The sequence below is a fragment of the Zeugodacus cucurbitae genome, chromosome 5 (assembly GCF_028554725.1).
Source record: "Zeugodacus cucurbitae isolate PBARC_wt_2022May chromosome 5, idZeuCucr1.2, whole genome shotgun sequence".
Lineage (NCBI taxonomy): Eukaryota > Metazoa > Arthropoda > Insecta > Diptera > Tephritidae > Zeugodacus > Zeugodacus cucurbitae.
The window spans coordinates 1,404,241-1,428,255 of NC_071670.1; the positions used below are offsets into that span (position 1 = coordinate 1,404,241).

A 24,015-nucleotide genomic window follows, 5' to 3' on the forward strand; every position below is an offset into this window, starting at 1 on the left:
ATTATTATTATGACTGTGGCCATTATGCTTGTTGTTGTAGTAGTAAGTATTGGTTGTTGTTGTTTTGTTATGTACAGTTGTCACATCCTGCGTGGCGCGTCAACAACTTGCGCGCTGACAAATATAAAAGCACAAACATTGTACCGTTATCATTTGGCACTCGTGTTCATCATCATCATCAACTTGTGCTGTTGTTTTTGTTGTTGCAGAGGCTACTTTTTCTTTCGCTTGTTGATGTTCTTCTTCTGGTTCCGCTGCTGCAATTCACACACGATTTACTTGATTTCTGCGCTTACTACTTTACTGTTTGTTGTAATTGTTACTGTTGTTGTTGTTATGTTTGTTTTTAATTCTGCTCTACAAACGTTGGTAGTTTTCGCGCTTATAACACTGACGCTGTTTTTGTTGTTATTATTGCTTTGCTGCTTTATTGTTGTTGCCACTTACCGTTACTACAACAGTTGGCTGATTTTAATGCGTGCTGCGCGTCTGCCGCGTTGCTGATTTTACTACTCTGTCAGCCATTCACAGTAAACATGAGAAAGGATGTTGTTTTTGCTAGTGTTGTTATTGTTATTTTTGTTGTCACTCTCAATGCATTACATGTACATTCATGCAGCATTTGTTGTCTGATTACTTTGTTTTGTTGATTTGCGATAATGAAAAGTTATCGTGCAAAAAAACAGCAACAACAACTGCATTTACAAAAACAAAAGCGAAGGCACACAAAAAACTAGTTGCAACAAAAAACCCATTGAGGGCCGCAGTATAGTAAAGTGAAAACAACAACAACTAAATTACAACCAAATAGCTTACAGCAAAATCGTGGCGAAAATGTACACTAATGTCAACACTAAGTTGATAAACGACCAAGTACACTATGTACCGTTAGCAGTTTTATTTGGAGAGGGACATAAAGAAAAATAAATAAACAGTGCCGAGGAGTGAAAAAAATTGTCAAAAGTTCGCGTAGACAGATATTTTATAGTGGCAATACTGTTTTCAAGGAATCATAGTTGAGAGAGCGAAAGTTAGAAATTGAGAGAGCGGTCTGTAAAAAACAATACACAAAGAGAGTGGGAGAGCAATACACACAGAGGCAAAGAGAGAAATAGAGAGAGAGAGAGCAATAAAGAGAGGCAAAGAGGGAGAGTGAGCACTACAAAGAGAGAAAGACCAAAGCGGAAAGATGAACAGAGAGAAGTAGCAATAAATAGACAGACAAATAGAGAGAGAGAGATAGCTATAATGTAAGAGTTAGAGAGATTAATACAGAGAGAGAAAGTGAACAATAAATATAGAGGGTAAGAAAGAAAACAAAAAAATGAGAGAGCAATACAGAGAGAGAAAGAGAAAAACAACGAGAAAAAAAGCAATGCAAAGAAAAAGAAAGAGATCAATAAAGATAGCAAAAGAGAGAGAGAGAGAGCAATAATGAAATCGAGAATGAAGTGATCAGCATCATACGATCATCGTCGATGAATATATCAGTTGAGAATTACAAAGACATTTTTCGAGTGAAAGAAATCACGCCAGAGCATTCTAAAACAATGCAATTGACTCAATGCATAGCAAATGAATATGAAAAAGACCTCGCTCGAAAGCATATTTGCTATAAATAGTTTGGCTTGAACTTGAGAAAGCTTTGTGGGAGAGGATCTCTCCGAAAACATGGTTCCTTCAATCACCCAGCGCCGTTGCAACGAAAAACACTAAAGACGTTTATTAAAATCCTTATACATTGAGGACTACTACTAAGAACCCCTCCAGTTCAGCATGGGACACTTTGAGCTATGTATTCCTCTATTTTCCTTTGACATTCTTAATTTTGCCGTAATTGGTAATTGCAAAGATAATATTCATAATTTGCAAACCATTCTTTTAGTGAGTATCATTCTGGCAATTCCAAAGAATAAATATCGAAATTAATTAGTTCGAAATGAGTGCACTCCGGAATTTATCTACTTTCGCATTACCGTTAATGAGCGCGCCTAAAAGCTGGCAATTAGTAAAATTTAATGTCACAATCTTGTACAGGCGGTCGGTCGATCGGTCGGTCTGGCCGAAAATTAATAGTTTGCAGCTAAGAAGTGATTAAAATCATGAATTTGATTTGTGCAACGCCAACACTAACGCTAAAATGGTAACGGAATAAGCAACGCCACTATTATGGGCCACAAAACAAAAGCAACAAAAACGTTAATAAAGACATCGTGTTCCAAATGCGGGTGCGCTACCAAGCCTCACTCCACTCACTCAATCAACTACGGACGGATTTAGAAGTGAAATGGCCATTAGTGCTTGTTAGTGAGACAATGCTGAGGGAAATGAATGAATGAATGAGTGAGTGAATGAGCTTAAGAAAATTACCGCCAACAATTGGCAACACCAGTGACAAAAGAGAGGTGGGCTGTACACGAAGAGTGGGTCGTTGGCAGAATGAGACGAGTCGTTATTGGTAATGTGACAAGTAAACATAGAATTTTCGACACTTGTAGAGGTCAGAGGTCAGCGAGAATTTTCAATCAAGATTCGTAAAGAAATTGAGATAAGTTTGGGTGAGAGCGAGAGAGAGTGAGGTAGACAACTGTTCGGCAGTTATATTTCCATTAAATTTCCTACCGGGGTGCCGTACGCGGCGAACCTTTACCGAGGCCAAATGCCAACTGAATACTCGTAACTACTAATGCCAATGTCAATTTGGTCGCTCTTAAGTATTCGGCAAATCAATCGCCCTTTACACACCGACTCATCTGTGCTCACCCACTCCTCAAGCACACAATCACAAGCATTTGCAGGAGTACGCGAAGAAACGACAAAAGTTCTTCAACCATATCTATTCACTTTGCGTCGCTCTGTTAGTTAGTTTTCCTGTTCGAAATTTAATTAACTATGCGACATAAATTCCTTGAGTGTAATCATTATCGAACATGCACAGAGCCTGTCGGCTGACGCACACACGCATTGTATGTTGGAAGCATTGGAGCATGACAGGGCATAGATGCCTGACACTGATGAGATATTTAGTAAAAACGGCGAGGGTGACTAGTTGAAGGTCAAATGAGTTGGAGGGTGTGCTTGAACAAAAAAAAATATAGAAAAGATAACAAATTTTACAATAGTTCTTAAATTTTTCGGTATTGTGCTACACTGTGCCGTGTAAGATTTGATTGAAGTAAGCTTTAAATATATTTTTCACATGATTGAGAGAAATACATTAAGATTTATGATTTGAGTGCGAAAAGCTTTCAAATTTTGATTCCAATAAAATCTTTAACAAATATTAGACTCTTTCAATTATTTTAGTGCAAAATTGTCATGCTTGAAGCTTCTTAAAAGTGCTTGAATGATCACTGGGTAAACATAGTATTGTTAGATATAGTAAAATTACTATTTAATCACTACTAAACTAATTTTATAATATTTTTCATACATGATTGACGCATAAAAATTATTCTTGAAGACTATTATTACTATTAAAAAACCTTTTATAGCAATTAGTTCAAATGTTTATATATTTTTACGCAAATAAAACATGCTTGATGAAAATTTTAAATTTTATATGATTTATAGCTCATAAAAATCGCGAAATCAATGGACTTAGAGTGCTTAAATGCTTGCTGTAGCACTGTTCTATCAGCTCAACATCTATGCCGAATTGTTTTATTTCATTCAGTGTTTTATTTATTATGCTTGGCAATGATTGATGGCATAATTTCAGCATTCTTATAAATACATACATACAAGCTTAGTGTTTTCTCTTAAATAAATCACAATAACTAGATATTTAGAATGCTTGAATGTGCTTGAACATTATTATAATTGCTTGTCAAGCGATAAAAGCAAAAATCTTTACTTTAATCTTTATTCTTACGAAAATTTTAACTAAATGAAATAAAATGAACATGGTTTTAAAATTAAATTACTAAAATACTAATTACTAAAAACTATAAATGCTTGCATGCTTGCGTAATTTACTTGAACTAATATTTTAGTGTTTCCACACTCTTGCTGTATTTCTTCCAGTGTAAAATAGTGAGCACTCATTATGCGCGCAAAAACTCACAATCATTGGCGCCATCTGGCTACCCCAATCACCACAGTTGTCAATGTCAAAGTCGTCAATCGCACAACAATGCTGACAATGACAACAACTGTCAAGCAGCGTCACTGCAGAGCAAAGCAGCGAAAGTTATTTGTAATTAGAAAATGGACGCCGCAAGTAGGAGTAAATAAATTTTCTAAATTTGAAATTTGTGGTTGTGGTGGTTTTGGCGGCTGTGGACAAATTTTACAAACAGACTAAAAATATGAAAAAACATCAGCGCAGCTATTAGTGGCAGCGTAATTATTTACACTTCGGTGATTAGTTATTTTTAGCATTTGAAGGAAGAAAGCACAAAGAAAACTTGTTACTTGTTCGCATTGGACATGGAATTGAACTTTGCTTGAACGATTTGATAAATTTGCAGAGCAATTAATTTGATTTATTGCGGGCACTTAAAACAATCACAGCGAAATATTCGCAATTTGTCTGTTGCAGCTTGCTGTGATTGAACAGAAATCATTTGGGAAATTAAAATGAAGATTATTTAGCAAAAGAAGAAACAGAAAACAAATTTCTAACGAAGTTTAACATAATTTTCAAGTGCTGTGTGCAAGTCAATCGTGGTGGGGCGGAAATTTAATTTGTTAAAATATTTTACATAATGACCACGCATTAATATTAATGACATGTCACACTGATGCGGGTGTGCCGTTGTTTGCGCAAAATATCGGCATACATATAGAAAAATATATAATTTTTTAAATTTAATTCGACTGCTGTGTGTATTTAGTGTTGCATAAGCGCTTTATTGTTATTAATTCTTTTGCGCTTGTTTCGCAATCTCATTTCAATCAAGCTAATAGCTTGCTCATAAAAATTCATTAATGACAGTTTTCAATTTGCACAACTACAAACATACAAACACATCTCAAGCCATAAAAACAAAAAAAAAACAAAACAAAAACAACATTCATGTCCACAAAAAAATGTGATTAAGTTTCATGACAATCATGAAGTGACATATAATTTATTACGCATGCTTGTTGCGTAATTATTAAACACCAGCGATCCAAAGCGATTTAAACTGCTAATGAGCAAAATTTTTTATAATTTTTGTTCTTTTTATTTTTTGACTCAAACTACTTTTTTATTATTTTTTCCATTTTTCAATATTTGTTATTATAGGTGTTGTAACAATTTATGGCTTTAGTTGAGTGTAAAGTACCGTTAGCACTTATTATCCAACAAAAATCAATTTCAAGTTTTTGTGCGCGCATTAAAATCGTAATACATTCGAAAACTATAATTCTATGCTTGTTGCTTGATTGAAGCTGATTGTTGGCGATTACGCTTAAATTCTTTAAGAGCGCTATAAATATTTCAATAAAAAATTACAGCAATTGCATGCTGGCAAATAAAATTGTAATGTATACGTATGGTTGGCGATGATTGACAATGATTGTTGATGACGGACAATGATTGAGTGTTTGATTCTCAACGTAGATGGGTGAAATAGCAAATAAACGTTGATGATTGGCAAAGCTAAATGCATGCTATGCAGGCAAATAATGCGGTTCAATCAATACTAAAAATTTTTGATTAAATATTTCAAAAAAAAAAGTGATTGACAACCGCGAGTATTACCTTTTCAGCATAAACTTATTGATTTCACAAGTTTATACAGTTAATTTAGTTAATATATGAATTTTTCAAAAAATCATTTTTGAGCATGATTGAAATTGCTATATGCATGCTTGATGCATTTATAAATTAGTTTACATATTTATAATATTATTCATTGAAATTTCTACACATTCGCCCGTTACTTACATGATTAAAAGTCATATTCAATGATTGAACAACACATACGCAGCAACAATCAAGCAAAATAATTAGTGATAATAAAATGTACATAACATATACCGAAAGCCACAGTTTTATAATCTTCTTACGACATTTTCACACGTGCGTATGGTTTATCACACCTTTCCCGCAATATCCCAGTTTCGCAGCGCCCTCATTTCGACCTTTTTGTAAGCTTGTCCATCTCTATTGTTTGCCACGTGATTGCGTAAAAGCCACATATCATTAATTTTTAACACAACATTATCACACTTTCGCACACCTCGCTTCTCTGCTCCTACTAAGCAACTACTGCCACGGCAACAGTGTCAATTTTCAATGGCCAACCTCATTTTAATATTAATGACGATGGGTATTTTAATTAATTTCTAACTTCCACGGACGCACTTGTGTGTAGGTATGTAAATGCGTTGGCTTGGTGTAAATGATATGGACAAACAGCAATGAAATACCTTAGGTCAGCTAGCCTTTGAGTTAAGAAGGTACATACACCCGGCAGAATGAGAGCATCAGTAGGCGACAATTGAATAATTGAATTTTCTTAATACCCACAAGTTGACCCTCAAGCAAATGGGGACGTTACGATGTTATTTATTTAATGTTACACAAATGTGATTGCGCAATAAAAGACAATTTAGGAGGAATCTAATAAATTTAGATGGTATACTATAGGAACAAAGAACTCTTGTCATGCTCCTCACACTATAAATAAACGTTCAAGCATGTTCAATAAAACCAACAAGCTATTAGAAAAGGTCGAAAATCCAATTAGTAATAGTTTTATTTACAATAGATATCAAACTCTGGTCAAAAATTTCAAAATACTAACAACAAGCATACTCAATCAAACGTAAAAACTATTAGAAGTGGCAGAAAATACATTTAAAGGTAGTGTTATAAAGAATAGGTATCAATTACTACTCAAAAATGTCTACAATGCACATCAAGCATGTTCAAGCTAACCTAAAAACAATTAGAAATGGTCGAAAATTAATTTAATAATAGTTTTATCAATAATAGCTGCCAATCACTAGTCAAATATGTAAACAATGAACATCAAGCACGTTCAATGAAACCTAAAAATTATTATAAATGTTCGAAAATACATTTAAAAATATAGTTACCACCAATAGATATCAATCAATGATCAGAAATGTCTACAATGAACATCAAGCAAGCCACTTATCACAATATGTTTGAATGCAGCTTGCAAACGATACTTTTTAATTGAACATCAACTACTGTTATCTAATACATTTTGGAAAGCTCCTTTATTCTCTAGCTTGTGCAATGTTTGAGTGCCCAAACTACGCAACAACCACTATCCACCGTCACCACCTTTCGAAGGCATTCATTTCAAGAACGCCACTCATCCAAACTATGAAATTAGTTACACTCCAATCCAATTAAGGCCAAATGAATTACAACTTCCGTCAAAAATTACGGCAGTTATAGTCGCAAGTGCCAAACTTTTCGGACATGTAAACAACAGCTACTACAATAACAACAACAGGCTTAAGTGAAAATAAACAAACAAATGAAATACTAGAGTAGTCAGATGCTAGATGCTGGCCATCATTAGCCACCACAGCAGCAGAAGCAGCAGCAACAAAGGCCACCAATCATGGTTGTGTGCTTATGCTTGGCGCGTATGCTTGAACAACAGCAACACTGTGTGTTTACGGTCATATTGCTTGTGTGTTGTATTTATGTTTGTGTGTGTAACGGTAATGGCCCACATTTACTATGCCACACGCATTCTGTAGTTGCGTGTTGGCCACTTTATTTATCTTAGTTCTTTATGTTTGTTTCACTTCGTTCTACTTTCACTTTTCTTGTTTCTTAACTGCTTTCCATCTGTGCGCCGTCGTTTACCTCTTATCTCACCGCTTACACGCCACTTTGACAGTTGGCGCTGTGCGATTGTTCGCTCAAAGGCGCAATGGCTTTTCGATGATGAAACATTTTTATTTTATTTATTTATTTATACTTTCTTCTTTGTCATTTCGTTTTCATTTATTACTTTGTGTAACCAAATCCTTTGGTCATTTCATGCGGCTTCACGTAAGCTATTTAGTATTATTTATTTTTCGTTTTTTTTCGGCTTATTAAATTGCCATAACAACGAATTTACTTCAAACCTTTGGATAGTATAGGCTGCTTATCCTTAGCAGTCACTATTAAAGTGTTTAAGGTTTCTTCTGAAGTATATGTAGGCAAACACACGCGCGCCCAAAAGTATGCAAATAAACAAAGATTTGTATTTTCCACAATAAATATCCTTTTGGGATTTCAAGAAAGGTTGCATACAAATTTAACCTGTTTAAAATAAGCCACTTAGTCAGGTATAACATGCTCATTGACTGACAGAAGGAAGCTGCCATTATTTGTCGAATGGCATTATTTCTGCACTGACGAAAATGATTAGATTAAATTTTTAATTTTAACATTCAAGGCAATGTGCTTGAGGTGTTCAATCACAATCACAAGCATCATTTTACAAAAAATATACATTCATAACATTTAAGCTTAATATTAAGCTTTTTAGCCTATGAAAACAGCTGTCAATCTTCAAAAAAAGCTCTCAAGCATAATTTCGACCACGCATAAGCAAAGTTTTAATTATTAATTTATACAAGTCTTCAAAAGCAGGTAAAATATGTTTTAAACACTTATTATTCATCATCAATCATGTCTTCAAGCATAACATTGGATCATCAAGTGAACCAAAACGTTTGACATAAATATTAAGTTGTGGAATCTACTTCGAGTATTATTTAAATAAGGTTTGGTATGTTTAAACACCCTTTCAATCATGATCAAGCATATTTGAATTTCAAAATTGTGTTCTTAGTGTATAACATAGCATTAACATCAATTTCAAACAATTAAATTTCTCTGTATTTATGCTCAAAATTGTGCATCAATCAAATTTATTTCAATCAATCATGTTGAAAAAATAGTTCAGATTATCATGGCTTAACACACGCTTGTTATTGAAAATAAACTAACATTTTTTTACACATATCAATCATCAATCACGCTTTATACAAACGTCAATCATAGCATGAATTTTCAAATACTGTGTTTCAATTTTTTTAAGTGTACAATAAATGTGCTTTTCAACTCTCAAATTGACCCTTTAATACACAACACTTCATTCGCTTCGTTAGCCTTATTTTTAGCCGAATTTTTTGGGCATTCTTTCTACAAACATACCCACTTTTAATTAAAGAATTTATCTGTGCTCAAAATGTGGCCGTAGCAAATTTTTGACAAAATTAAATAACGACGAAAAGGTTGAGCCACTTAAGTGCCTCAAAAAAAATGTATAAATAGCTGTTGGGTTAAAAGCAGCAAATAATAACCTCAAACGGGCTTCAATCAAGATTATAGAGGGTACTCGTATATGCTTGCAGGGTGTGAGTGCAATGCTTGTAAATAACGACAATCAAACTTGATAAAATTTTACAATGAACTTACTAATAGAATTTCGGGTCATTTAGACTGTAGAATGACCTGGAGAGCGGAGATGGAGAATTGGAAGTCATTAGCAACAAATTGACGGTGTAAATATGAGAAATTATACGAAGAGTGTGGAGAGCATTAAACATTTATTTGGGTCAAGCATGGAAAGATTCGTGTTACAAAGACGGTAAACCCTACTGACCTACTTTGATTCTTCCGTATTGAGGAAAATAGTTAAACAAATAGGATAATAAGCATCTTTAAAAACAAGAAGCCAAAGGGAGAGAGGGAGATAGCAATTTTCTTTCATTACATAGCTTGTCTTTATACTTCCACACACGTCGGTTCCAAAAAATTTATCGGGACCTGACTTTGAGGCTTTAAAAGACTATAATAATATTATACGAAGAACCTTTTACACTCAACAGATGTTTCCAAGTATTAACTAAGTCCGCTTCTGAAAGAAAGATCTTCATAAGCTCTCCTCAAAGATTTCTCCAAATAAAAAAGGAAACTCCCCAACTTTCGCAGACAGCACAGCAGCAAGGAAAGTAGACAAAAATGTAAATTTTATAATTAGCTAAAAGAAAGAGTCCGTAAAATGTGTGCGCAGAGCAAGGGGGGCGACACGCGCCAACTTCTGACCGACCGACTAACTAACTTGTTCCGCCAAATGCTTAAATGACAGACAGCTTTCGTAATGCGTTTAAATTTAAAACGCTTTCGTGCTTTCAAAGGATAAACGTAATTATGGACTAGAATAAGTACGAATTTACATGGAACAACGACGAGAGAACAACAAAGCCAAAACAACAACAACAAAAGTAATATGCAAGTTGTTATCATACAAATGGGAGTTGATTAGATTTCGTGGCATTACCGCAACGGATGTCTAAGTAAACAACAGCGTAACATAACAACGGTACGAAGGTCGACGGTCGACAGTTATACAACCACAAGTTATACTCTGAGCCCCCAACAGCAACCCACGCGATCTCTCTCTCAACGCAAAATTACACACAAACGGCGAAACTTTTTTAATAGGTAATCCATCAGCTACGCTGCGGTCACTTGGTTTGGGTAATAGATATGTCTGCATAATTTGCATATTTAAAACCAAAAAAGACATTTGTCAACAAAATGACCGAGAAAGAGTGAGAGGGAGAGAGATACCGAGCTTCCATGAGTGTTGCACCGCTGTTTCGGAAGCGGGGGAATTGTGTGTAGCTTAATTTGATCCGCTTATGTAACTTTATCTAACTTGTAAGATATTCTTTTTTTTGTTTTTCAAATGAAAAATTAATTACATAAACATATTGGCAGTATGGTAACACTGGTTGCGAAAAGGTTCTTAGTTGCAAAGCGCTCACGACAGATTTTCGTATTTATTGTTTGCACTTGTCAAAACAAAGGATGACTTCATTGAGACGATCACAAAGTCAACGAACTCTAGAATTGGTTGTGGCGAACTATTTGTATCCAAAAGCTTAATAGAAATTGAGATTATGACAGTTTCGTAACAGTTACTTTCTTTGCGTGATTTTGACAGCAAAGTACTGATTCGTTACGTCCTAAACAAAAGAAGAATAGGGACTCTAAGTGAGAATAAGTTACCAAGATTCGAAAAAAATCGCAAACGGGTTACTTAGTCGACTTGTTCTTTAAATAAAGGAAGGAGAAGGCCTCAAAGAAAGTATGAGGAACCAATTTTTGAAAAAATACCCTAAAGGGACTGCTTTGGCCATCTACTATACAATAATCTAAGGTGAGATCACTTTGAGGTCAATCATTCGAGAGAGATTGGAACAAATGTCACAAAACTTTGGCAAGGATAGCGACTTTTTGTAAGTGGGGAACTCTCTGCAAGCCCAGTGAATTTTCGTCAAACCAAAGAAAGTTCTACGAAGGCAAGATCGAACTGGAATAATGTCGGTGCCTTATTAAGACTCTTAGTTAACTGTTATATTTATTTTCGCTTAATTTGATCTTGGCAAACATCAAAAACAGATAAATTTTAAGCAACTCATTTCCGTAGAGGCTGTATTTTATACAATTTTTAGATTTTAAACTGAATTTTTGACAGTTCTGTGGTCATTTTGACAGCTGTAAAGAATACAGAGAGTGTCAGCTGTGATTAAATTTGACATGTCAGTGTTGTATTGAAAACCAAATTCATATTTTTTCATCGATTTTACGTCATTTCCACTTAAATACCATTTTTTCTTGACTTCTCTTCGGTCGACTCTTTAAATCGGAAATCGATTCTTTCTATCTCGTCTACTCTTCTAACGTTCCAACCGAATTTAATTCACTCACAGTGCCAGCTCACTAACGCATTAAGCATTGAAATATTGTACACAAAAATAAACATTTCCTTCCAAGAAGAGTAAGAGCAAGAGCGAATCACACCACCACCGTTCCCAAGCAATGGCTGCTGCAAAGTTTTTTATGACCCCGCCACATAGACGATTTATAAAGATTGCATAGCGATTTATGGTAATGACGCGCTCGGTTTGACAATACAACGTGGCTGACGCGCACGCTGCCGCGCTCCGCTTCCGTTGCAAGAAGGCGAAAATTAATAAATTTAATTTTATTGAGAAATTTCTTGACATAAATCAAGTGCGGGTGCGTACAATGAGCCATGCGAATTGGGATTTCAATTCGCTAAAGACTGCTGCCAATCCGCCGAGAAAATCTTACGCCAGGCAGCCCCCACTAAATTGACCGCATTAAGCTAGGCACATTTGTCAAAGCCCCAAAAACACCTACGCAACGGCAGCGGCGGCGGCAAGATTATTAGTTTAACGGTGTGAAAAGGTAGGCAACCGTAGCCAACAACCAACAACAACAACACATGTGTAGCGCACGAGAGCGCTGATGTGAGTGCTGATAATGGGCACGTACATGTGTGTGCGCGGTGCTGGAGAGAGGCTCTTCAGTGCCGTGAATACACGCAAGCATTGGGGTGTCGCTTTTCCGGCAGGTGGCAACGCCGCACAATAAAAACAAATATTTTGGTGTATAAAAATTTATGACTTTTATCGCTAATGCCCGCCTCACCTCGTACCGTACCCGCACTCCACACAGGAGCAAACGATTTTGCGAAAACTTCGTTGGATTACACACGAAGGTTGACAGTGTACAAGAATGGAAGACCGAGAAGGTGGAGAAGGCAAAAAGCTGAAGTTCCCAAGCGTATCTTAAAGGCTGTAGGCTATGCGCGCGACAACAACAACGCTTAGATGGAACGCGCTTCTTACGCATACGCACTGCTGGGTAATGCTTAGTTCGCAGACAGGTATCAACCTAAGTCGGTCGGGGTAATGTTAAACGCTGTCTTGCAACAACAACAACAAACACTACACTGTGTCTAATCAGCGGCTCTAGAGGCTCCGTGCGTGAATGCGTAAGCGCATAGCTGTTTATCCGCATGTGACGCTGATAACATAACGGTAAACAAGTAAGGCGCGGCTATGGGGAAATGCTGTTGGAAAGTTTAGAAGTTCGGGAAGTGGCGTCAACAACGAGTTTAAACTTATAAAATATGTGTGTTAAATTAAAAAATAAAAATCTGAGCGAGAGCAGACTGTTGGTACTATATAGAGGTATGTATATATACCGAACACTGTCACTACGCTTGGGGAATGATAAGTGCCAGAGCATATACTGATATGAACCTTTTCGTAATTTAAGTATTTAGGATTGTCAAGGGAGCCATACTGTAAAACTTACGAAGGTAAACAAATTGCTGGCGCGTAAGAGCAACTTCCGAAAATCAAAACTTAAGAACCGAAACTTTTCGAAGAGCTGGAAAGCGTCGTCTAAACAATAGAAGTAACCAGTAAGGCACGCTCTCGAACATTCCCAATAAAATTGCTTATGCAGCGGCTAGGTAATGCATCGTTATGCTCTGACTCCGAAGTAGTCGCATAAAACATAAACATAAAACGCCGTTAAATTACGCCGACACGCTTGGCAGCCTAAGCAAAGCTAGAGCATTTTTCCACCTCTCTTCTATTTCTATCACCCTCTCCTTCTCTCCCACGCTGTCTTTCTAACTCCATCTACCTCCCTCCCCCGCCCGTTTTATGTTGTTTTCATGCAAAACATTTGCATTTAATTTGCCTTTTGTGCCGTTATTTATATACACGCCCAGCGAAAAGTCGCTAAGCAGGCAATAAGCTGCTTCAATTATGCAGCATATGTTCGACGATAGTCTTCGAATGCTACTTATATGGCGACGACATCTTGCAGCAATTTGCATTGATTGTCAATAAGCAAGTGCGTTGAAAATTACGTGCTTCTGCCGCTGCTGCTGACAACAACAACACGCGTATTGATACTTTCTTTTTATTTTATTCATTCATTCATCGATTCACCGCCCGTTACAAGCGCATGTTGAATGCCACACCGCATCGCACCGCACCTGTTTTGCCGTCATTGTTGTCGTAAAAAAAACGTGAATGAGCATTACGACATGGGTCCGCTCATTTTTAATGCACATACTTAACGTTTTCATTTTCTTTTTACAACATTTCGTGTACGTTACAAGCGCTACACGCATCCACGCACCCACCCACGCACTGTTGGCGTTCTTCTTTTCAATCTTCAATGTATAAATTAATGTCAATCCTGGTGGAATTGGCTGTTTGATTGCTTGCGTTTTTTCGCCATTTTTTATTGTTGTTTTTTCTTATTTTGTTGTTGTTGTTATTGCTTTTTCTTCGCTTCTTTTATCGAAATCTTGTACTTGTAAGTAGAAATTGACACTTGCCACTGTCGGCAGGAAGATTGATTATTTTTTACGCCAAAGCCTGTCAATGTTGGCATTATTTAACCTACACGACAAGTGGCAATTCCCCAAACATGCCAAATGCAAGGGCGAGGGCGAGGCAAGTAGTGTTATTACAACATATACATATAAATTTAAGATTTACGCAAATAAATAAACAAAAGGATGGCAAGACACCCATAAAAATAGAAACAGAAATAGAAATAGTACCGCTATAAAATAACACGTGCCCCAAAATAACATAATAACAAAGAGTACAGAGAGCACAATAAGGATATAAGCAACGGCAAAACATTAACCCTTTTTTTATTATATATATACTAACATTAAGCTTGAACTCACCTGTAGTTAAAGCCGCGAGGATTTCCATGCGTCGCTCATAAAATTTAGGCCAGCAACAGGCGCGCCACAAAGTCACAGTCAAACAGTCAAAGCGCGCTTGCAACACGCGTGCTGTAATGTGTCACTACTTTATTTGTTGTTATTATTATTGTTGTTTTTTACACACACAACAGTCGCTTCATTTACTGTCCGAACGCGGCACATGTTCAACATAAAAGTATCAGTTGTACGCCTTTTTATTGTTATTGTTATTGCCACGTATGTACGCCACCAGGATATGCACGCGTGACTAGTTTGTTTGCCGCGTGGCGTGTTGCACATAAGGCCATGTAGCTGGCACAAAGGTGTTGCACATAATTACACAAACTTTTTTTCTGCTCATCGCACTCGTCGTATACAGTTTCATTGGCGTAAAGTTTGCAATTTTTTCCGGCACGAACAACACCTTTTTAGTGTCTGTGTCACACACTGGGGACGGGTACTTTTGTGCACGACCGTTAGTTTTTTATCGCAATATTTGTTATTGCTTTATTCTGGGTATTTTAAACTTTTGCATTTGTTTTTATACACAGTACGCTTCATTAATGTTACGGACACCAGCTATTTGTGAGAGAAGGAGAAACTTTAAGGTGTTTCACAAACACAGCACAAGCGTGGAGTGCGTTGACCTTTTATAAAGTGTTGCCCTCTTTAACAAATACATATGAAAATTTATTTAAAAAACACAAAAAATATTTTTTATCAAAATTACTAGCCTTAAAGTGAAATTTTTCGTTTAGTTTGGGTGTTTTAATAAAAAATTGTATCGAATTTAATTAAAAAATAATTCAATTATGAAATATAAGGTGAGTTTTAATTTTTTAATAATTTTTTTAGTTATTTTTAATCTATTAAATTGCTTAAATAAGAATACTTGAAAATTTTAAAACTTTTATAAAAATTGTTTTAGATCATTATATCATATTTTTGAGTTTATTCATATTTATCATATTCTTCTGCTTAGAATTTAACTTTATATTATTTCGAATTGTACATATTAGAATTATGTCTTTATTAAATAAAATTTTTTAGCTTCATTTTAAAATGAACTAAAAAATTTTATTACGCTTTTATACATATATAGTATGTACATATGCACTTTTTATATATTATAATATTTTTATAAATTGAGTATTTTTATATATTTTTTTGCTCAGAATCCTATATTATTTAATTTATAATTGTATTAAAATTATTTTTATATTAGATACTCTTTTTTTTAATTTATGCTTAAATAACGAAAATATATGCAAATCCCTCAATTTAGACATAAGCTTTACTTTAGCAATTAATTTAATTAATTTTAAACAATTTTCTTTATGTATTTCTTAAAATTTAATATTTATTTTTATTTATTATTATTATATTATTATTATTATTATTTTATTTATTTATTATTATTATTATTATTATTATTATTATTATTATTATTATTATTATTATTATTATTATTATTATTATTATTATTATTTTTTTTTTTTTATTGATTTCATATATTTCTTCTAATTTTTTAAACAGTTTTACACCATCAAAAAGCAACACTTTATAAAAGGCACACCCTAATGTTATGCTATAAACACCCACACACAGAAATTTACTCACTTTATTAGCTTTATTAGCCGCACACCATTATATGATTACCAGCTTTTCACTAGAATTTACTATTAGTTACAATTGCTTGCAGGCTTTACGGCGAAAAACGCTTACACTTTCACACCTAACCCTTTAGTAGTAAATGCCACTTTCTTTGTTTTTGCAACTCACATGCTCCAACCTGTTTGTTTTTGCCGATTCATGCATTTTAATGGCAATGCAGTCGGTGGGCAGGTGGGCAGGTGGGTGAGTTGTGGAAATATGTAGGTTGGAAAACACCGGAAGCTGCGTGCCGAATATGTGTGTATGTATGTTTTTTACCGTTTCACTAGCACACCTGTGCTCTGCTCGTGCACACACACGATGGTTTGGCGTTTCACTACTTTTTTGCACTTCTTTACTTGCACAATTCTGCACTTGCTCGCTTTAACTTCATTTTAAATGCTTTTGTTTGCCAATTTACTTTTACACTTCACTTGATCAACTCTCGATTCTTGCTCGTTTCCTTTGCGGCACGTAAGTGTATGTACACATCACTTAACCTTACTTTTACAGCAGCACTTATTGGCTTACGCTTCACTACAGCTGCGTGCTTGCAAGCTGATTTATTTATTTTTTTTGTATATTTTTTATTTGTATTTTCATGTGTATTTCACAGGATTATTGCAGACGTTGCTGTTTTATAATTTACACTTTTGCTGTGAGCGCACACGGCGTCCCTGCGGCTGCTACGCCTTCACACCCAAACCCCACAAGTCACGCAATGGGAGGAGGCAACAACGTTTATACTTGTGGCACAAACAACTCCTTTATTGTTGTACGCGCAACAACAACTGCACAGCTGCACACTGCCACACAAATGCGTTCGTTAAGCCAACGACTGCAATCAGTTTTGGCCGCAGTTATTTGTTCTGCTTAATAGAGTTCAACTACATGTTATTTGGCTTGCTGTTGTTGTTGTTATTGTGCGCATTGTGGTTCATTGTTGTAATATGTGTGTCATTAATAAGGATTTCACACGGGGTGGCGCACTATTTATTTCATGCGCTTTCGTGCTTAAGCTGGTCCGCCGGTGCGCTGCGTTTTTGGGTGGTACGAGGCGCGTTCACTACTTTCAGCACTGATATGCTTTATAATTCAGCGTTTTTCACAAAATTTACACATTTTTCGCAGCACTCAAGTATATTAACACACTCTCCAAGCAAACGTCAAATGTCAAACACACGGGATTTATGCGAGTAACGGTATGAAGCGAAAAATAATTCGCTTTCGCACACACTCTCTTCGCTCGCACTCACAATTTATTTAATTGTTAAGTTTTATTACAACTTCCGTTTTGTATGCCTTTCGCACTACTTGACTTTTGGCCATACGCCATACACACCTTTTGCCAATACACACAGTTCACTTTCAACGTTTCTTGTGAGGAGCAACTACTTGATTTTCATTGATTGTTTGTTTGAGATTTGCTTCGTCCTCGCTAAGGTCCAGCAAACTCGAATGAATACGCACGACTAGCAGTCACTGGATGTTGGCCAAGCGAAGTGTATCCGCCGTTGACTGTTTTCCGACACTCGCACAAACACACGGCGTGTATGCTTTTGCCATGCTTTGGAGACTTTCCAGCGAACACATAAACCGGATGAACGCGCTTGTAGTCAACAACATCCAAACGTCATGGACCAGTTATCAGTGTTTGCTGCATCCACATGAAGGTGGCACTGCGCAGCTGCCGCAACTTTCGCCCGCTTTGACGTTTACACCCCCCTCACTGCTGCTTGTGCTAGGTTTCTGTACACAACTCTCCCACTTAATTGAGTGGATGGCGTTTTGCTCTAGTTGTGTTTTCCACTTTTCTGCGGTGCGTGTGTGTGTGGGTGCGTCAACAGCTGATCTCGTTTGTTGTTGGGCAAGCATTAAGCTTCAAAGTGGTTATTTTAATTGTGATAACTCTGTCGAAAATGGGGTCACGGGCGCGCAATCATTTGAAGAAGCTGGCGTCGTGTGTGGAATGTTTGAGGCACGCAGAACACCACTGAAAATAAGAAAAAAATATAATTAAAAAAAATATATAATTAAAATAAATTGGGTTCATAAAATTGTTTACAAAATTCTGACAGAAGTATTTTTAATGCAATTATTGGCAGAAAAGTGTGAATGAGTCTAATTGCATTTTTAGAGTTAACTTAACGCTAGTGTAAAGCAATTTTTATTGTAATAAAATTGTTGTATTTTATTGCAGTATAAAAATTATAAAATAAGAAAGTATAATTATCATAACCTTATTTTTGTATCCAAATGTTTATGTTAATTATTTTACTATTATTAATTTAATTAATAATAATTTTAATTAATTTAATTATTTTTAACTTTTAAAAATATTAATTTAAACTAAAAATTATTAAAAATATAATTTATAATTTTTATTAATCCAAATTTGATTCTAAAATCTCCAAAATCCACATTTCTATTTTACACATCAACTATTGCCCCTACAACCCACTGTGCGCGCGCAGTACTACCAACTGATTGTACAAATATCTCTACGTCACTTTGACAACTGCTGTGTATTTTTTCTACAACTACTGCCGTGAAGGTGCTTTTATACGTGGCCCCTCTAATTTGGTATTTGCTCAACGTTAAGAATCTGCAAGAATCTCTTTAATACAGTTTAATTTTGTAGATTGTGGCAATTTGAGATTTATACCATAACAAAACGATTATGAATATCAAATTGTTCGGCACATTATGTGCGCTAGTGCTGCTGCAATTGCTGCGTGCCAGCGAAGCGTTCATCGTCACTGTTGACGCACACAATGAAGAATGTTTCTTTGAGAAGGTGGAAGGCGGCACTAAATTCGGTAATTATATTTAATCAAATACGATCTTTTAGTTGTTTATTGCTAAGTTGTTTGTACTTTTATGTCAGGCGTCACATTCGAGGTGATCGAAGGCGGTTTTCTCGATATCGATATCAAAATAACCGGCCCAGATAATAATATCATACACGAGAGTGAAAAGGAATCATCTGGCAAATATACCTTTGCCACCGTCTCAACGGGTATCTATCGCGTTTGCTTCAATAATGAGCGCAGCAGCATGACACCCAAGGTGGTGATGTTCTCCATTGAGGTGAGCGACACGCCGCATCGTGCAGCGGGTGCGCCTAGCGAGGAAGAGGTTGGTCATACCAAGTTGGAAGACATGATTCAGCAATTGTCAGGCACACTGACGGGTGTCAAACATGAACAGGAATACATGCATGTAAGTGCCGAGTAACTGCCGCGTTGCACATATTTTATTATTAATCCAAATTTTGTTTTGACAGGTGCGTGACAAAATCCATCGTTCCATCAACGAGAGCACCAACTCACGCGTTGTGTTGTGGTCTACTTTCGAAGCGCTGGTGCTGGTACTGATGACCATCGGTCAAGTTTACTACCTGAAACGCTTCTTCGAAGTGAAACGTGTTGTATAAATGCATGCAAAGAGTGAGTGTGGCGTTAACGATGCGCGCAGTTTGTGGACACTTTACCTCCAGTTACAAACATTTTAGTTTGCCATTTTGTTGTAATAAAACGTCTATTTCTGCATCGGTGCGCTTATCGCAGCCAATTCATAATTCATGCAATACGAGCTCCAGCATATAAGTTAAGATTTTATGACATCCATCCTATCCACTCATCCTGTGCATTTTTATGTAAATGACAGAAAAAAAGTTAAATTGGCTCGCATTCTTATTTGATTCAAACATGTAATATCAGAATATTTTTTAGAGCAAATAAATTTAAGACTTATAACTAGTGTGTTTCGCTTTGGCTTGTTGGACCAACAAGGAAAATACATCAGAATTGGAGAATAGAAGAATTTTACATATTCTCTACAAAAAAATTTAACTTCAAACAAACTTATCAAAATTTTAACAGAATTAATTTCAACTGATCAGGCAACACTGCAACGTCCACTCTCTTCAAAGTGATTATCTCTTAAATTTCAATGTCAATTTACTTTTCTGTTGTGTTTATTTTGCAAAGTGCATAAATAGCGAAAAAACAAAACGCAACGATGGTTATTTGCAGTCATTAGAGATTCACAAGTGGTTACTAATAGAAGACAAAAGCAGCTGCGAAATTATTTAAATTAGCAATTATTAGCAAATATGGCATTAAATTCAGCCAAAAATGGTGTCGATGTTCTGCTGCGCATAAGAATTCCGTCAGTGACCTTGGCAATTGTCGCATGCCTGCTAGGCGTGTCCTTGCCACCCACCAATGCCGGCGAAGTGAACGATAAACCCAACGTTTTGCTTATTCTAAGCGATGACCAAGACCTTACACTGGAGGGCATGACCCCGATGAGACAGGTGCAGAAGTTAATCGCAAAAGCCGGTGCACAATTCAGCCATGCTGTAGGTATAAACAAATCATCTCACGCTACAATATTATTACTTCTTTCACATTATACCAGTACACTAGTTCACCACTCTGCTGTCCCTCACGCGCCAGCCTACTCTCTGGCACGTATGCGCACAATCATGGCACTATCAACAACACCGTTAACGGCGGCTGCAATGGCCACCGTTGGCGCACAGAAATTGAGCCACACGCACTGCCTGTGCTGCTACAAGACGATGGCGGTTATGAGACCTTCTTCGCTGGCAAATACTTGAATGAGTTTCACGGCGAACGCAAGCCGCCGGGCTGGACACAATTCTATGGCTTACATGGCAATTCGCGCTACTACAACTACACGCTTCGTGAGAACGAACGCAACGTTAGCTACACGGACACCTATTTAACGGATCTGTTGCGCGACAAGGCGTTGGAGTTTCTGAAAACACGCAATAAGCAACAGCCATTCTTCGCAATGATCGCACCACCTGCTCCTCACGCACCACACACCCCAGCAGAGCGACATCGTGGCGCATTTGCCAATGTTAAGGCTTTGCGCACACCCAACTTCAATCGCGTACCATTGCCGCAGGGTAACGCTGCCGTGCAGCTTTGGTTATAAAATTAATTGATTTTCCTTGTAAAATTTCAGAGAAGCACTGGCTTGTGGCAGCAACACGCCCTATACCGAATGAAACGTTGAAATTACTAGACAACTACTACCGCCAACGCTGGGAAACATTGTTGGCCGTCGACGAAATGGTGGCCGCAATCATTGAGACATTGGATGGTCAACGGCAGTTGGACAACACTTATATAATATACACATCAGATAATGGCTATCACATGGGCCAGCACGCGCAACCCTGGGACAAGCGTCAGCCCTATGAGACCGACATACGCGTACCGCTGCTAATGCGTGGACCCAGCATACCGCAAGGTGCTGTAGCGCCACAACCCACGTTGCTACTAGATTTAATGCCGACAATATTGGAGTGGACGTCACTGCATGCACCCACACCGTTGGATGGCTTGTCAATACAGGTGGCCTTACAAGGCGCGAGCGACGGTAAGCAGTTGAAAGATTATCGGCGCAGTGTGTTGATACAGCATTGGGGTGAAGGCAACGCTGACACTTATAATCCCAGTTGTCCATGGTCGCCGAAAGACCACTTGTCCGAGTGCACGCCCGTGGCGGATTGCCATTGTCAAGATTCCTGGAATAATACATATGCATGTGTGAGGCAATTTAGAGACAACACTGATCGGCTGTTTTGCGAATTCAACGACAGAGAGGTGACCAGTTGATATGTTGATTGTTGTTTCAATAAATAAAAGTTTCAAATTTCAGAATTTCGTTGAGGCTTACGATGTCAACGATGATCCGCATCAAATCAATAACATCGGCTATGATTTGTTGCCCATTGAACACGCTTTTTATAGTTTGGCATTGGCGAACTTGACGCGTTGCAGCGGTAGCCAATGCAATGATATCAACATTTAAATGCTGAACCATTGTGAGGCGCACAAAATGATCTCCAATTGTGATTGCAGCTCGCATAAATTTTCGTTATAGCACACTTTCGGGTTGCCTCGTAAGTCGTTAATTTATAGCCTGTATTTGCTTTATTGTTAAGGCTCAAATAAAAACAAAAAAAAAATAAAAAAATATTTACATAAGTTGTTTTTTTAATAATTGGGCATACCAGCAGTAATGTGTTTTTGTCGTGCCGCTGACCACATGGAAAAGCACAACCACTGACACATTCAGCTCTAAAACTATTTTTATTAATTGTAATGTTTATATATGTTGGACTTCGTTTCATGTGATATATCATGTCAATTCATTTTATTTATGTCCTTAAACACTGAACGTAATCATAAAAATTAAATTATTTTATTTTTAAGTTAATATGCTTCATAGAAATTATTGTATGATTTCACTTGTTGGTTTTTCAAACCATATTATTGGAGTTATTTAAAAAAAAAAAATTAAAATTATTAAAAAAAAGTACCAACATTTCATTTTAATTATGATTCAGCTTATACCGCAGCTTACTAAAAAAACTATATTACTACAAGAGCGTGCTCATTGCGAAACAACGAAATTACTACATAGAGTATGTATATTTTCGATTGAATTGCAGCTTGAACGTTTTTATATATGTATATCGTTGAATAAAAACGAGTTTTATTTTTAATTAAACACTACGTCTGTATTGATTCTTGCCGCTTGCGCGCTTTGTTCTTCGTATTGCATTTGTTTCATTTACTGTGTATGCTGAAACAATCATTGCAATACCTACATAAGTTTATTTGATTTTGCAATTCTTGTGGTTTTCTTGTCTGTTTGCACTTAAAAGTCCTTAAACTAGTGTCTTACTCGGTCGGTTCTTTACTGGTTGAATTTCTATCCTCTTCCGTGTTAGCTGTATGCCAAGTAAGACGTTCCTCATAGAATTGTATGACTATCGCTGGGCATTTAACATTGGCTTGTATGGCCGGCACTAAGTCAGCTTCGTCGCTGCCCTTCCATTTCATAAGGAACATCAGCTCGCCCGATGAATCGGTAGCTCCGAGTATTTTAGATGGTTCTAGACCTCGTTCAAAGCCCATTGTGCGTCGGTTTTCTCGCTCCTCTTCGACAGCTTTTCGTTTGACTTTTGTATCGTTCACGGGCGTGCTACTGGTGCGTTTTTTGCTCTCTATTTAATTAGTAAAAGCAAATAATTTTCCACAAATTTATTTGCCATTCAACTTTAATGTTAAACACATTGGCTCACCTTTCTTTGTTTTCAACGATTCCTCGAATGCTGAGATCAGATCAGGGCAATCAAGGTTCTCGACGGGTTCCCATGAATTTTCACTGCGCGGATAACCTTTCCATTTTAAAAAATACTCGGTCTGCAAGCAGAAACGTGTTGAATATGTATGCCCAATCAAATAAAACTTGCTCAACTTACTCTGCCATTGCATATGCGTTTATCCTCAATGCGTTCCACAGAATACTCGCCCGCTTCAGACATAGTGTTGTTGTCGTTGCTGGCGATTTTGATAGCGGCGCTGCTGTGTCGTTTTCTTCACTGCGAGTTAACGTGTTTTTATATAAAATCTATTATTTCTTACAAGAAAGTGAACTTTCAAATACACCAACTTGTAGGAAAAACACAAAAAGTATTTTTGAGGACTCTCTATTCAATGCAGCCGAATTTTGGCAAATGCAATCCAGTGCCGTTCGTTATGGAAACACGAAGCGAAGCCAAACCACATAGATGTTATAAATAATCATGCGGTGTAACTTTATCGTTTAGTTTCCATGGAACGTTTACTGTATTTAATTTAACATGAATTTTTACCTTTGCTATTCAATTTCTAAGCCAAACGGATAAATTTTCTCACGAAATTTTCCGATCTAGTATTGATGTGCGTCTTTTTCACTATCCTTTCCAAAGATGACATGATACGAAACTCTCTCA

At 36.7% G+C, this 24,015-nt stretch overlaps 4 protein-coding genes across 8 annotated transcripts in view; 2 read left to right on the forward strand and 2 right to left on the reverse strand.

The window, feature by feature from the left end:
• The window catches only part of LOC105212741 (uncharacterized), a 172,364-nt gene extending 154,161 nt beyond the window's left edge, over positions 1 to 18,203 (reverse strand). The window contains exons 1-2 of the mRNA XM_054230733.1: positions 16,158 to 18,203; positions 14,517 to 15,116 (exon numbers count right to left, since the gene is read on the reverse strand). The gene's annotated coding sequence lies outside the window, so the exon portion shown is untranslated. The remainder of the gene's footprint in view (positions 1 to 14,516; positions 15,117 to 16,157) is intronic.
• Positions 18,204 to 18,652: 449 nt separating this feature from the next.
• On the forward strand, positions 18,653 to 19,948 carry LOC105212657 (transmembrane emp24 domain-containing protein 2). Its single transcript, XM_029040488.2, has 4 exons — positions 18,653 to 18,773; positions 18,832 to 19,009; positions 19,078 to 19,412; positions 19,477 to 19,948. The coding sequence occupies exons 2-4, from the start codon at positions 18,871 to 18,873 to the stop codon at positions 19,624 to 19,626; spliced, it is 624 nt and encodes a 207-aa protein (XP_028896321.1). The 5' UTR covers positions 18,653 to 18,773; positions 18,832 to 18,870; the 3' UTR covers positions 19,627 to 19,948.
• Positions 19,949 to 20,144: 196 nt separating this feature from the next.
• LOC105212656 (N-acetylglucosamine-6-sulfatase) lies at positions 20,145 to 22,698 on the forward strand. 3 transcript variants are annotated; one of them, XR_008471199.1, is made up of 5 exons: positions 20,145 to 20,556; positions 20,616 to 21,132; positions 21,192 to 21,835; positions 21,891 to 22,134; positions 22,249 to 22,698. XR_008471199.1 is itself a non-coding variant. In XM_011184775.3 (4 exons), exons 1-4 carry the CDS (start codon positions 20,308 to 20,310, stop codon positions 22,041 to 22,043), a joined length of 1,563 nt encoding a protein of 520 aa, XP_011183077.1. In that variant the 5' UTR covers positions 20,146 to 20,307; the 3' UTR covers positions 22,044 to 22,211. The 3 variants fall into 3 exon arrangements, 1 of the variants encoding a protein (XP_011183077.1); XR_008471200.1 differs by having other exon boundaries at positions 22,252 to 22,698; XM_011184775.3 differs by lacking the exon at positions 22,249 to 22,698 and having other exon boundaries at positions 20,146 to 20,556; positions 21,891 to 22,211.
• Positions 22,522 to 23,985, reverse strand: LOC105212655 (chromobox protein homolog 1). 3 transcript variants are annotated; one of them, XM_011184774.3, is made up of 4 exons: positions 23,896 to 23,985; positions 23,503 to 23,622; positions 23,323 to 23,443; positions 22,522 to 23,244 (listed from the first exon to the last, which is right to left on the reverse strand). In XM_011184774.3, exons 2-4 carry the CDS (start codon positions 23,563 to 23,565, stop codon positions 22,919 to 22,921), a joined length of 510 nt encoding a protein of 169 aa, XP_011183076.1. In that variant the 5' UTR covers positions 23,566 to 23,622; positions 23,896 to 23,985; the 3' UTR covers positions 22,522 to 22,918. The 3 variants fall into 3 exon arrangements, with proteins under 3 accessions (XP_011183076.1, XP_011183075.1, XP_028896322.1); XM_011184773.3 differs by having other exon boundaries at positions 23,503 to 23,692; XM_029040489.2 differs by having other exon boundaries at positions 23,503 to 23,979.
• Between the last annotated feature and the right edge of the window lie 30 nt (positions 23,986 to 24,015).

Excerpts from the sequence above, each read along its gene's own strand:
- LOC105212657 (XM_029040488.2), top strand. The coding sequence starts at position 18,871 with ATGAATATCAAATTGTTCGGCACATTATGTGCGCTAGTGCTGCTGCAA. Across the intron at positions 19,010-19,077 it reads GGAAGGCGGCACTAAATTCG|GCGTCACATTCGAGGTGATC; the intron begins GTAATTATATTT and ends CTTTTATGTCAG. Across the intron at positions 19,413-19,476 it reads ATGAACAGGAATACATGCAT|GTGCGTGACAAAATCCATCG; the intron begins GTAAGTGCCGAG and ends TTGTTTTGACAG.
- LOC105212656 (XM_011184775.3), top strand. The coding sequence starts at position 20,308 with ATGGCATTAAATTCAGCCAAAAATGGTGTCGATGTTCTGCTGCGCATA. Across the intron at positions 21,133-21,191 it reads TCGCGTACCATTGCCGCAGG|AGAAGCACTGGCTTGTGGCA; the intron begins GTAACGCTGCCG and ends GTAAAATTTCAG. Across the intron at positions 21,836-21,890 it reads GCGAATTCAACGACAGAGAG|AATTTCGTTGAGGCTTACGA; the intron begins GTGACCAGTTGA and ends TTCAAATTTCAG.
- LOC105212655 (XM_011184774.3), bottom strand. The coding sequence starts at position 23,565 with ATGTCTGAAGCGGGCGAGTATTCTGTGGAACGCATTGAGGATAAACGC. Across the intron at positions 23,444-23,502 it reads AACGCATATGCAATGGCAGA|ACCGAGTATTTTTTAAAATG; the intron begins GTAAGTTGAGCA and ends TTCTGCTTGCAG. Across the intron at positions 23,245-23,322 it reads ATCGTTGAAAACAAAGAAAG|AGAGCAAAAAACGCACCAGT; the intron begins GTGAGCCAATGT and ends CTAATTAAATAG.